At 45.2% G+C, this 13806-nt stretch overlaps 1 protein-coding gene and 1 long non-coding RNA gene across 4 annotated transcripts; both read left to right on the top strand.

Moving 5' to 3' along the window:
• Positions 1-76: 76 nt before the first annotated feature.
• On the top strand, positions 77-12338 carry Cwc15 (CWC15 spliceosome associated protein homolog). The gene is made up of 7 exons (XM_052189107.1): positions 77-192; positions 1417-1555; positions 2299-2411; positions 3331-3419; positions 4565-4672; positions 8669-8787; positions 12161-12338. The coding sequence occupies exons 2-7, from the start codon at positions 1425-1427 to the stop codon at positions 12288-12290; spliced, it is 690 nt and encodes a 229-aa protein (XP_052045067.1). The 5' UTR covers positions 77-192; positions 1417-1424; the 3' UTR covers positions 12291-12338.
• On the top strand, positions 9351-10464 carry LOC127689428 (uncharacterized). 3 transcript variants are annotated; one of them, XR_007978910.1, is made up of 4 exons: positions 9351-9415; positions 9449-9677; positions 10270-10302; positions 10369-10464. It is a non-coding gene; the product is annotated as an uncharacterized LOC127689428 (long non-coding RNA). The 3 variants fall into 3 exon arrangements; XR_007978908.1 differs by having other exon boundaries at positions 10270-10335; positions 10402-10464; XR_007978909.1 differs by lacking the exon at positions 10270-10302 and having other exon boundaries at positions 10369-10439.
• Positions 12339-13806: the final 1468 nt, after the last annotated feature.

Raw genomic sequence — 13806 nt, 5'->3', positions numbered from 1 at the left:
TTTTACACAACCGTTGGAAGCGCGAAGGTTTTGCTTCCGGGTCTTAACTGCGCCCCTCGTATAAAGACCGGAAGCTCTGCATTTCGCTTCCGGTCTTGCGCCTGGCGCCTCGGCGCAGAGGTTTCTGGGAGTTAAGGGTCGCAATGGTTCGTGAGTGAGCTTCGGAAGGTGCTGCGTCGGATCCCCGCCAGAGTGAGTAGCCCGGTTTGGTGGTTTGTGGTCCTTGTGCGGGTGGCACCAGGGAGCCGGGGAACCGGTCGCCGCCGCGAACCGTGACGATTGTCCGGGCTGCGGTACAGGAATGGCGGTCGGGAACTGCAGCCGAGCCCGGGACAGTCACCGGCGGCGGCGCGGCTGACACTGAGAAAAGCAAAGGAGGGTGGAATGGGGGAGAAACTCTCACTTCCCACCCGTCTGTCTGAGCACGCTGCTTAAGCTAACGTAGATTTAGTAGTCCTGAAGTTAGGCTGGAATTCTTATTTGGCAGCTAAAAATGGCAAAAGGTTCTCTTGTAGCCTAGGCTAGCTTCGAACTCCCGGTTCTTTTGCTTTCACCTCCCAAGCTCTGGAATCACAGTCATACCCACCCAGTTCAGGACGGGCTCTTGATATTTCGTTGGGTGCAGTTACGATTTTCTGAGCATCTCGTAAGTTACAGCCCACCAAAGCTTTATAAATGTTGCGGTGACTGCTATAGAAGAAAATTGAATCAACAAGATTCTGGGGTAACGTTGCTTGTGTAAATGCCGTTGGATTTTAAACAAATTCTAAGACACTGAATAAGATTGCCTGTGACTTTAAAAGAAATTTGTTTTTTATTGGGCTATTTGCTGTAGTATGAGGCTTCTGATAGAAGTGCAGATCTTAGCAGGACAATTCCAGCAGTGCATTGGGTAGATGTCAGGAGGGTTCTAGGCCAGCATGATCTACATTGTGAGTTCTAGTTCAGCCAGAGCTACATTGTGAGACCTTATCATAAAAATAAATAAATAAATAAGCAAACAAAAATCTCAGAGACCTAGTGGGATAACAGGAATTTTTTTAAAAGTCATTTATTTTAAAAGGCACACAACAGTATTGTGCAAGATCGACATCACATGTCAGAAATCTCATAATACTATATAAATGTCAGCATTCCACAAATGACAGAAACAAGCTAGGAGACTTGCCCAGGGCAACCCAGCTAGAACAGAAGCCCAAACTCAGATCTTCATTGTAGTTATTTATACTAAATACAAGCTGCCCAGCAGTGCATATCTGGTAAACACCATGAGTTTCATAATTCTGCTTTTTATGAACTTGTGTTGAAGCAAACTACTTAAGTAATTTTAGGGAGAGTTCTGAGAACGATTTAAAAATAGATATTTGTGAGTGATCTGTAAAATGAAAGTAAAACTTAAACCCACTTTTGTCGAAGAACAAAAGATGACAACAGCAGCCAGGCCAACGTTTGAACCTGCAAGAGGGGGCAGAGGAAAAGGAGAAGGGGACTTGAGCCAGCTCTCCAAGCAGTACTCAAGCAGAGACCTTCCCTCGCACACAAAGATAAAGTACAGGTAAGAAGACCTTTCATTTGTCTTGTTCACAGAATAGGACCAAGCCTATATGTGACTTATGGTCATGTCTAAATTTTAGTATTTTAGTTACTAATCTTCCAAGAAAAGGATTTCAAAAAAGTTTAGAATAAAATTATGCGCTATAGTCGTGAAGTGTTGCTAGACAGTCTTCCAGCATAAGTTCCTATGAACCAGGAATTGCTGTGTGTAGATGAAGCGCTCACTAGTCATGATAATCACCTCAGAGAAGATGGAGCTGTAGTGAATGTGGAAGTGTTGCTGTAACAGCCCTTGAATTGATGGATTGTTTTGAAAAGCCAAAGACATGGGCTGGAGAGATGGCTCAGCACTGCTCTTCCAGAGGTCCTGAGTTCAATTCCCAGCAACCACATGGTGACTCATAAGCATCTGTAATGGAGTCTGATGCCCTTTTCTGGTGTCTGAAGAGAGTAATTGTATAGTCATATACATAAAATCGAATCTTTTAAAAAAAAAAGTCAAAGACATTCATTCTGTTGTAGGAAATTGGGTGCTTCAGTTTGTTGTTCCAGTAGTACTGGAACACCATGAGTAGTGTATTAAATTAACCCTCAGATTAGGATATTGTCTTGTCTTCTTCCGTTTTGTTCTTGAGAGAGAGTTACATTCTAGATTGTCTTAAATTGCTGAAGCTATACAGGTTCTTTTCCTTGGCAAGTGCGGGCACCATTTTTGATGTGTTTGTTTTGTTTTTCCTACCTAAGACAAACTACACAGGATGCTCCTGAAGAGGTTCGCAACCGTGACTTCAGGAGAGAGTTGGAAGAGAGAGAGAGAGCTGCTGCAAGGGAAAAGAATAGGGACCGTCCAACCCGAGGTACCATACTGCCCCTCGTGTACCCATACTGCCCCTCGTGTACCCATACTGCCTCTCGTGTACCCATACTGCCTCTCGTGTACCCATACTGCCCCTCGTGTACCCATACTGCCTCTCGTGTACCCATACTGCCCCTCGTGTACCCATACTGCCCCTCGTGTACCCATACTGCCCCTCGTGTACCCAGACTGCCCCTCGTGTACCCATACTGCCTCTCGTGTACCCATACTGCCTCTCGTGTACCCATACTGCCCCTCGTGTACCCATACTGCCCCTCGTGTACCCAGACTGCCCCTCGTGTACCCAGACTGCCCCTCGTGTACCCAGACTGCCCCTCGTGTACCCAGACTGCCTCTCGTGTACCCATACTACCCCTCGTGTACCCATACTGTCCCTCGTGTTTTGTCTCAGAAGTATGTGGTGGAAACTGTATCCTGGTAATTGTAAATAATTAACATTTTTGTGAGCTATATATCTTTGATAAATGATTAGAGATGATAATGAGGTTCATTCCAATCTCATCTTGTCATGCATTGACACTAGAAGAAATGGTGACCTAGAGTATTTAAAAACGAATTGTTTTAGTTCCTGTCTGTAGACTTTGGCTTTACAGCAGCTGGACCTGAGGCCTTCTGTCTAGGACTCTCCGTGTAATTGAAGAGTTTTGAGAGAAGCATCAGTTACCCTTTTTGTGTCTCTACTATATCTGAGCATTGGCTAGGTCTCCTTAGATGCCGTGATCTGCGTACTCAATTCATTTCATGTTAACCAGCAAATATTTATCCAAGACTTACTTGCCAGTCATAGTGTGGTTCCTGCTGTCACTGTGTTTTGTGTGGATTCTTTTTGCCCAAAGGTTTCTAACTGGTTTTTAAAATCTAGTACATATTTTAATATGCTAAATGTTTGTTTTCTTCAGAACATACAACCTCCTCTTCAGTTTCAAAGAAGCCCCGCTTAGACCAGATCCCTGCTGCCAACCTTGATGCTGACGATCCTCTCACAGATGTATGTGTTGTAGTTTTGGGTTTAGGCTGGGTTTTGTTTGTTTACCTGCTTGTTTTAAGCCCCCTTGGTGCTAGACCTGCAAGCCTCTGCCACAGGCCCACCATATCACATTTTCCTGAAAAAAAAATTTTAATACATTTTGGCTTTATGTTATTAAAATATATCACTGACCTCAACTTTAAAGTTTATAATTGTTTTTAAAACAGAAAGTATTCTTCTGTGTCAAAGACTTTTAGGACAGGTTTAATCTGGAGTGCTCTGTGGAAGCAGTCTGTGAGAAAGGATGTGCGCACTCCTGACAGTCTCGTCAGGGGGTCTGGAGCCTAAGCTGCCCTGCTTTAACCACACTGGACGAGTGCCCTATGAACGGCACCATCGAGCCTTGCACCCGCGCTGCCCTTGATTTTCCTTAGACATGATGCCCGTTAGACACATAGTGCTCATAGGGCCCTAGTGACTAGAGAGGCAAGCAGTCTAAGCAGAGAGAACATAAACACTCCCTGGGACACTCCTGCCCTTGTAGTTGTGTAGCTCAGGGTGGTCTACTAATCACAGCCTTCCTGTCCCCACCTCAGCCTGAGCAGTCTACTGCACCTGACTTCCGACTTCAGCTGAGCAGACACGAGCGACCTTTCTTGAGTAGTATCTAATTACATATATATGTCAACAGTTAGAGCTGACTGATAGTTATTAAAATGAGAAGCCTTACAGGAAGTAAAATTCAGTTATTCCTTCCAGATATTTCTGTTGGAATCCTAGCACCCCTTTCTGCACATTTGCACTTGCTAACTTGGTCCTGTTGAGCCTCAGGAAACTCCTTTAACTCTTAGGGGTGAGACTGAACATAGTACCGTATTTTATTGTGAAGTGTTAACTTGTTTTAGAACGTCACCATGTGAAAATCCTTTTTGACCATGTAAATATGAAAGTACTATTAGGGGTTGACTTTTTAGTAAGCATTCATAATTTTTTGTTGGGTTTTGTTTATTATATTTTTATTGGTTATTGGTTTTAATTTATGATATTTGGGTACTTTTCCCTTTAGGAAAATTTTGTTTCAGAGACTTGTTGAGCACAGTGCCAATGAGAAAGGTGAATAACGTCTATTTTCTTTCTGATATCCGGGTCACTTTGACCTGTCCCAGGAGGAAGATGACGACTTTGAAGAGGAGAGCGATGACGATGACACTGCAGCTCTTCTTGCAGAGCTAGAGAAGATCAAGAAGGAAAGGGCCGAGGAGCAGGCCAGGAAGGTAGTGCTGGCGTCCATACCACACAGCATGTTCTTCCATGTCTAATGCTAGAGCACCTGGAGATGTCTTCTAAAAATGGCATTCTCGGCGCCCTAATTATGTAGGACATTTCTTTCAAATAGTTCAGATAGAACTACCATGCTCAGCTTATTTGAAAGCAAATGAATAAATGTTTGATTTTTTGATTAAATGCCAGAATTAAAGATAGTCTGCAGCACTGGTTCTCAGGCTTTCTAACGCTGCAACCCTTTGATACAGTTCCTCATGTTATGGTGAGCCTCGACCTTAAAATTACTTGGTTGCTACTTCATAACTGTAATTTCACTAGTCGTGAATAATAATGCACGTATCTGTGTCATCATAGGGCAGCTCCTGGGAAAGGGTTATTTGACCCCTAGAGGGGTCATGACCCACAGTTGAGAACCGCTGCTCTGCATGGTTTATAGAGAGTCTCTTCCTGTCCCCTGCCTACTTTGCGACATTTGTGTCTCACAAAAAAGAAAAAAAATTAGTTCTGTATAGTCCAGGGCAAGTTGCCTAATTTGTTTGCATACCCACAGTCTCTTTGCCTACACAATGGGAAAAAATAACATTGAACTCAAAGAATCAAGAGAATACCCTAGAACCCAGTGTTGAAAGCTCAGGGAGGTTTTGCAATTTGAGACCAGCCTGGGCTACAGTGTGAGACTACCTCAAGGAAGTGGAGGGAATTGCGTATGAGGTTTGTAGAGCATGCTGAGGAAGTGAGGGCATTGTTCTAAAGGATCCATAGAGCCTCTTCATGTGCAGGATTGATTTCATTTGGCAAAAATAGAGAGCTTGGAAGAAGTTTGTAGTGTTTCAGTAATCCCATATGCAATGGAATGGACTATAATCTGCATGGTTAGAGCTAGAGAGATGGCTTAGTCAGTGACAGCACTGGGTGCTCTTGCAGAGGACCCAGGTTCAATTCCAGCACCTACATAGTTCTCGGGGATCTAATGCTCCTTTCTGGGCTCCTCAGTCACCAAGCATGTGTGTGATGCATATGCCTACCTGCAGTCAAAACAGCACATAAAATAAACGGTTTTTAAACATTAGAAATGAAAGAGGTAAACAGATGTTTGTAAAGCTGGAAGGAGGGAACGTAAGGGACTTATTGGTTGTGGCAGCAGAAATGGCCACCATTGTCTGGGGACATTGGGTCTGTGGGCTGAGACCTGGAAAGTAGCATTTATTTTATATATATGAGAACACTATAGCTTCAGACACACCAGGAGAGGGCATCAGGTCCCATTACAGATGGTTGTGAGCCACCATGTGGTTCCTGGGAATTGAACTCAGGACCTCTGGAAGAGTAGTCAGTGCTCTTAACCAATGAGCTCCAGCCCCAGACAGCTTTTGTTGTGGGCTTTTGGGGGTTTTTGGTTTTTGGGTTTTTTGGTGTTTTTTTTTTTGTTGTTGTTGTTGTTGTTGTTGTTGTTTTGGTTTGGTTTGGTTTGGTTTTTGGTTTTTTTTGGAATTGGTATTTTTCGAGACAGGGTTTCTCTGTTTAGCCCTGGCTGTTCTGGAACTCACTCTGTAGACCAGGCTGGCCTCAAACTCAGAAATCCGCTTGCCTCTGCTTCCCAGAGTGCTGGGATTACAGCCATGTGCCACCACTGCCTGGCTCGGTGTAAGGTTTTATTTGAGCCAAGAATAAAAAACTTCAGGGAAAGTTACTCTCATGGGCCAGCACTAAGCATCTAAAGAGGTAAGGCTTATATTAGAAGAGTCAAGAAAAATATAGAGTAGATGGCCTTTGGAGACTGAACTCAGATTGGAAGAAAATATAATCTCATTAAATAACAGTTCTCATAAACTTTAGTATAAAGTGTATAGTTAGTTCCTTTAATGGGTTTTTGGTTTTGTTTTTAATTTTTCAAGAGCAGTCATTGGCATGCCACTAGAGGGCAGCTGTTAGATGCCTAAACTGTCTGCAGATTTCTGGTTGACATTTAGGGGATAGGTAGGTAGGTAGACAGACAGACAGACAGACAGACTTTTTTTAAGGTCTTAAGAGTTCCTGGAGTTCATCTAATTTCTATACACAATATATTGGTATTTCTTGAAATTGAGTGACAGCTTCCTTCTTTGTCCCTGTCTTCTTAGCTGCTTTATGAAGGTGTCTTACAGTAGCATTTGAACCTAATTAGACTGTGTTATAGATTAGCACACTTCCTGTGAGGACCAGACAGTAGCCGTTATTGTATAGGTACTCATCCAGCAGTATTACATCTATTCTATCCTATTCCAGGGCAGAAGTGGACACAGTGCCTATGTAAATAGGGTGCCATACTCCCAAAAATCTACTCTCAGGTGTAGGGCCAGGAGTGTGGATCTGATGCGCAGGCTATCTGACCGTTAGCCTACAAGCCTGGTAACTGGGTAGGGAAAGGGTTGCCTTTTCTTCCCAGTGCGCTGTGTTAAGTGTGAGTGAGTGTGCCTGCTCTGCTTTTGTGGCTTCTTTGGAAAACATCTGGTTTTTGCATTTTATTTACTTCGCTGGATTCGGGGATAAATGCATGCATACATGGAGATCAGAGGACAGCTTTCAAGGGTCCTTTCCGTCCATGGACTGGGGACTAAGCTCAGGGTTGAATTCAGGCTGTGTGGCTTACTGACGAACGACAAGCACTGCTGTTTGCTGAGCCACCTCACTGCCCCCTGCCCCATCCTGATCTTAATTGTCATACAGAATTCCTGACTTTAAGATCTCCGCAGTAACCTAAAAGGTTTTCCCACAACTGACACACTTTTCACCTACCAGTTACTTGTCCTGGTAAAAGTGAAATCCACTGCTCACATTTGCATATTAAAATGAAGTATCTGGAACCTATATGGAAAATAAGGTAGAGAGACTCTTATTGATCTATTATGTCATCGATTTCGGTCATCCCCAAAGCACAGCAAAGTGGGATTGATAATTGATTTAACTTGTGTTAACAGATAACCACAAAAATTGCAGGTAAGAATTTTGGGTTTCTAATTCTTAAAATGAAATGGGGTAGTTTGAGTTTGAAGAAACCAATGTTAAAATAGAAGTGAAGAAAGTGAGGTAGACATGGTGACTCACACCTCTAATCCTAACACTCGGGCCAAGGCAGGAAAATCTCAAATTGAAGGCCAAACTGAACTAGTATTGAAAATTTGTGTCTTTTAAAACAAATGGAGAGTGGGCAAGATGGCCTAGCAGAGGCCTACACGATAAGAGGATGGGTTTCTCCAGGTTATCTGACCTCCATTTACTGTGGTGCCCATGTGCATGCATGCACGCTAAACATATACAGAAATACTTTCTAAAAATACAGACGGTATTGTAACTATGAAGGAAGTATATAGAAAGGTATAATAGATCATTAACAATAAAGTATAAGAACAAAGGATATCTTATATAAGTTAATAGAAGTACATATTACTAGAATCTAACCATATTTTACGTGATAGTTTGTCTTGTTTTAGGAATTACTCCTTAGTTAATAACTAATCTATCCTAGAGATGAAAACTTACATGGTTTGTAACTCAAAATTGAACTATATTGTCTGTAGCCCCTTAAAGTGAGACAACAACCTTGCTAGCATCTCAGCTTCTCTCAGTTTAGAGAGGCCAATGACTGTTGGCAAGGATGAGATACTTATAATAAAATGGAAAAGTACTTAAGTTTTATAAATAAGATTTTTCTGGCATTTACTAAGAATCAAAAAGGAGTGGGTCAGTGGTAAGGAGCTTTTCTAGCATGTGCCAGGCTCTGGACCCCATCCCTATCACTGCAAAACAGGCATGTTTGTGCACACCCACTGTGTGCTAGAAGGTCGTGGTCATCCTTTGCTACCTAGCAAGTCCCTTGCCAGTTTGGGTTGCTGCAGATCCTATCATAAAAAAGAGAAGGAAAACTTCTCTCCCTGTACCGTCTGAGTTCATCTGTGGGCTAATACAAGACAGTTGACCCGGAGTATGTTTTCCTCTGTCATTGACAGGAACAAGAACAAAAGGCAGAGGAAGAGAGAATTCGCATGGAAAACATTCTGAGTGGAAACCCTCTCCTAAATCTCACTGGCCCATCCCAGCCTCAAGCCAACTTCAAGGTTAAAAGAAGGTACTAAAAGTAATGGGTTGATGTCTGTGTGTGGGCCATGATTAGTGTTATGTGTTACATAAAGTTTTAGAATAACGGAAGATGGAAGGTGGGTGACTTCATTTTAATGCATACTCATAATAACCAAGTCTTTGCTTACTGGTTGTCTAAATAAGAGAGCCGGAGTGATGAAGCGAGTCTTGACCGCAGCTACAAAACTTTACATGAGATGTGAGTGTCGGACTCCCCAAGACTGCCCCTCACATTTCAGTTCTAGAAGGATTTAGGGGACTTGCTATGGCCATATCCATGTTTGATATTATAAGATACACCCAGATTTTACAGTTGTAAGTCTTCATAGCTATACATCCAGGTTACAAGGTGGAAAGACAGAGGCTTCCTGAGACTCTTGTTCCTTGTAAGAGGTCACCAAACAGTGAAGCGAAAGGTGAGACTTGATATTCAAGGGAGTGGTCCTAGAGGAGCTTGTGTTGGGCAAAAGTCCATTAGCGTGCACTGGAGGTGCAGTGATGATGGTGAGAGAGAGGAGGTGCAGGGCTCCAGTGATGGTGAGAGTGAGGAGGTGCAGGGCTCCAGTGATGATGAGAGCGAGGAGGTGAAGGGCTCCAGTGATGGTGAGAGCGAGGAGGTGCAGAGCTCCAGTGATGGTGAGAGAGAGGAGGTGCAGGGCTCCAGTGATGATGAGAGCGAGGAGGTGAAGGGCTCCAGTAATGGTGAGAGCGAGGAGGTACAGGGCTCCAGTGATGGTGAGAGCGAGGAGGTGCAAGGCTCCAGTGATGGTGAGAACGAGGAGGTGCAGGGCTCAGTGATGGTGAGAGCAAGGAGGTGCAGGGCTCAGTGATGGTGAGAACGAGGAGGTGCAGGGCTCCAGTGATGGTGAGAACGAGGAGGTACAGGGCTCCAGTGATGGTGAGAGTGAGGAGGTACAAGGCTCCAGTGATGGTGAGAGTGAGGAGGTGCAGAGCTCCAGTGATAGTGAGAACGAGGAGGTGCAGGGCTCCAGTGATGGTGAGAACGAGGAGGTGCAGAGCTCCAGTGATGGTGAGAGCGAGGAGGTGCAGAGCTCTAGTGATGGTGAGAGTGAGGAGGTGCAGGGCTCCAGTGATGGTGAGAGAGAGGAGGTGCAGGGCTCCAGTGATGGTGAGAGAGAGGAGGTACAAGGCTCCAGTGATGGTGAGAGCGAGGAGGTGCAGGGCTCCAGTGATGGTGAGAGAGAGGAGGTGCAGGGCTCAGTGATGGTGAGAGCGAGGAGGTGCAGGGCTCCAGTGATGGTGAGAACGAGGAGGTGCAGAGCTCCAGTGATGGTGAGAGCGAGGAGGTGCAGGGCTCAGTGATGGTGAGAACGAGGAGGTGCAGGGCTCCAGTGATGGTGAGAACGAGGAGGTGCAGAGCTCCAGTGATGGTGAGAGCGAGGAGGTGCAGAGCTCCAGTGATGGTGAGAGTGAGGAGGTGCAGGGCTCCAGTGATGGTGAGAGTGAGGAGGTGCAGAGCTCCAGTGATGGTGAGAGCGAGGAGGTGCAGAGCTCCAGTGATGGTGAGAGTGAGGAGGTACAGGGCTCCAGTGATGGTGAGAACGAGGAGGTGCAGAGCTCCAGTGATGGTGAGAGCGAGGAGGTGCAGAGCTCCAGTGATGGTGAGAGTGAGGAGGTGCAGAGCTCCAGTGATGGTGAAAGTGAGGAGGTGCAGGGCTCAGTGATGGTGAGAGAGAGGGGGTGCAGGGCTCCAGTGATGGTGAGAGCGAGGAGGTGCAGAGCTCCAGTGATGGTGAAAGTGAGGAGGTGCAGGGCTCAGTGATGGTGAGAGAGAGGGGGTGCAGGGCTCAGTGATGGTGAGAGAGAGGAGGTGCAGAGCTCCAGTGATGGTGAGAGAGAGGGGGTGCAGGGCTCCAGTGATGGTGAGAGCGAGGAGGTGCAGAGCTCCAGTGATGGTGAGAGAGAGGGGGTGCAGGGCTCAGTGATGGTGAGAGAGAGGGGGTGCAGGGCTCAGTGATGGTGAGAGCAAGGAGGTGCAGAGCTCCAGTGATGGTGAGAGTGAGGAGGTGCAGGGCTCCAGTGATGGTGAGAGAGAGGAGGTGCAGGGCTCCAGTGATGGTGAGAGGAGGTGCAGAGCTCCAGTGATGGTGAGAGAGAGGGGGTGCAGGGCTCAGTGATGGTGAGAGAGAGGGGGTGCAGGGCTCAGTGATGGTGAGAGCGAGGAGGTGCAGAGCTCTAGTGATGGTGAGAGTGAGGAGGTGCAGGGCTCAGTGATGGTGAGAGCGAGGAGGTGCAGGGCTCCAGTGATGGTGAGAGAGAGGAGGTGCAGAGCTCCAGTGATGGTGAGAGAGAGGGGGTGCAGGGCTCAGTGATGGTGAGAGAGAGGGGGTGCAGGGCTCAGTGATGGTGAGAGTGAGGAGGTGCAGGGCTCAGTGATGGTGAGAGTGAGGAGGTGCAGGGCTCAGTGATGGTGAGAGTGAGGAGGTGCAGGGCTCAGTGATGGTGAGAGCGAGGAGGTGCAGAGCTCCAGTGCTAACGAAGCAAAGCTAGGCTTAGTGAGGCTGGAGAGGAACTCTTGTGTATGTGTGTAGTGGAGGACAGTACAGAGCTGAAGAAGTACGCTGATGTGGGATGAGGGTGCCTCACAGGAGCAGGGGTAGCGTGTGTGAGGGCGTGAGGAGTCCTGCTGCCTCATCTCTGTACACATTCATACTCGCCTCCCCTGCTGCCCTCCCGCCACTCTCCCGCTCGCGCACTACCCTTCATGAGCGAAGCTCCATCTTCATCCAGCTTCCTCTCTCATCCCAGAACCATGGCTTTCAAAGTCACAATAACAGCTGCCTTCTCCTAAACTCTGGCATCTTTACTCACAGTAAAAGGACAGTCCTTGTAATGGTCTATACAGCTGAAAGTTTAACCCATGTTCTTGAAGACAGTAGTACAGTCAAGGAGCTCTCCTCTGAGCGCTTCAGCAGGCATGGGCCATCTCTAAATCTTGTTACATGCCTTAGTTCCTCCTTGCATTATGAAGTGTGCCATGGTAGACATAACTGATAACAAGAGTATATGAAACCGTACAAAGCACAATAAACAGATCACTTACTGTCTGATGATGTCTGGATCAGGACAAGTGGCCCTGCGTCTGGGTTTTAAATCTGAAAATGCCACATTTTTACTTAAGCACAATCTGTATGTGTCTTCGTTGTTAATTGAGACTTGCTCTAGAGAAGTGGTGTGGTCTGAGTAGGGGTGCCTTCCTGCTGTCACAGCCTTGCACAGCAGACTGCTGCTGCTTTTGCTGTGGGTGCCTTCCTGCTGTGACAGCCACCTGATGATTACAGTCTGTAGTTGTGCCTCCTGATAGAACTATAACAGCTTTGTTCTCTGTTTTTCCTTTTTAGGTGGGACGATGATGTAGTTTTTAAGAACTGTGCAAAAGGTATAGATGATCAGAAGAAAGACAAACGATTTGTAAACGATACACTGCGATCTGAATTTCACAAAAAGTTCATGGAGAAATATATTAAGTAGTACAGTTTTATGTGCTTATTAATTAAAGACTAACGTGTTAAGGATCAATTTGACTTTTTTGGTTTTTGTTCTTTTCCAGCTTTCACTTTCTTAATCTCTTTCCCTTAGTGCAGTACTTTATTGGATAATGGATTTAGAAATGGGTCTAACCAGGCCTGAGTTTCTTTTTAATATGGGAAAAGGGGAATCTGCTTGTAATAAATATTTTTAACCTAAATAAACCACTGTCTCCAACGTTTTGCTACAATTTATACAGCTTATAAAAAGTTGCATAATTTCTTTTCAAACTGAAAATTACCTTTGTGTGCTATGTTTTTAGTGCATTAAATTTTCTCCTTTTAGTGCATTAAATTTTCTCCTTTATCTCAACATTAGTTTGAGGTCTGTCAGTAGATGACGTCATTATTGTAAGTGTGGTGGTGGCTAAGAGGGGTTCCAGCTGAGAAACCATGTCACTATGAGCAGTCACCTGGGGTGGCTCAGGAGATGCCTGCCATTGCAGTTCTGAGGACAGTGCTCTCTTCTTTTTGCCTGTGACATTGCATCCCCAAGACAGTGTGTGCCACTCATGTCTGTTCTTTGGTGCTGGAGTTAGGTGTGTGTCCACCTAGATCTGCTTGAGATGCAAAGATGCATGGAGTTTCACATCAAACACAAAACAGCTCTCGGCATGGCTTATGTCTGTGAGAAGTATCTCTGAGAGGTATGGCTATACGCTACTAAAAGGCAGAATTTCTGAGAAATGTGGCTTTAAGTGTGCTACTGTAATAGAAAATTTGGGACCACAAATTGAGACTTTCACAGATGGAATGCCATTTTAAAGTTGCATTCTGCTGTGTAGTCTAGGTTCACCTCAAGACTGTGGTTTTCCTTTCTCAGTCTCTTAAATGCTGGGATTAGGGGTGTTGGCAGTCAGGACTGGCTCCAACATCAAAGAAAATTGGCATGTCTCATTTCTGGTTATTTAGTTACTTTATTTAAAAACCCTATTAATTTGAGGACTGGAATTAATATTGATTAACTTCACTCATTAGTTAATAAAGTTTGTTGCTCTTGCAAAGAACATTGAATTCCTATAACTGCAGCTTTGGAGGATTTAATGTCCTTTCCTGACCTTTATGTACTACCCAAACACATATAGAAAAATAAAATCTTTAAGAAAAAATGGGAGTTGATCCAGCATTTGCCCAGTGGCAAGCTGATGCAGATGTCTATTGCCTGAATTGAGAGTGAAGCCAGGAGAAGCTCCATCTGCATCCTGCGCGCATGCTCTTAGGTCTGCACCCTGCGCGCATGCTCTTAGGTCTGCACCCTGCGCGCATGCTCTTAGGTCTTTGTAAGGATTTCCATTTCCTTATTTGTGGCATGGTCGTGCTTGGCTCCCTAGCCCTAGCCCCATTCGTTCATAAACTACCCCCTTGAGAGCCTCTGCTGTCTGGAGTCAGTTCTACTTTCAAGCTCTTCAGGAATAAGGGGAGAAGAGAAGAATGTCTCCAGGTTTCCTTTCTAAAATAAT

This window comes from Apodemus sylvaticus, chromosome 7 (assembly GCF_947179515.1).
Source record: "Apodemus sylvaticus chromosome 7, mApoSyl1.1, whole genome shotgun sequence".
NCBI classification, from domain to species: Eukaryota; Metazoa; Chordata; class Mammalia; order Rodentia; family Muridae; genus Apodemus; species Apodemus sylvaticus.
Note: the sequence above shows the minus strand (reverse complement) of the source record. Positions and strands in the feature narration are given on the sequence as shown.

Excerpts from the sequence above, each read along its gene's own strand:
- Cwc15 (XM_052189107.1), top strand. The coding sequence starts at position 1,425 with ATGACAACAGCAGCCAGGCCAACGTTTGAACCTGCAAGAGGGGGCAGA. Across the intron at positions 4,673-8,668 it reads CCGAGGAGCAGGCCAGGAAG|GAACAAGAACAAAAGGCAGA; the intron begins GTAGTGCTGGCG and ends TGTCATTGACAG. Across the intron at positions 8,788-12,160 it reads AACTTCAAGGTTAAAAGAAG|GTGGGACGATGATGTAGTTT; the intron begins GTACTAAAAGTA and ends TTTCCTTTTTAG.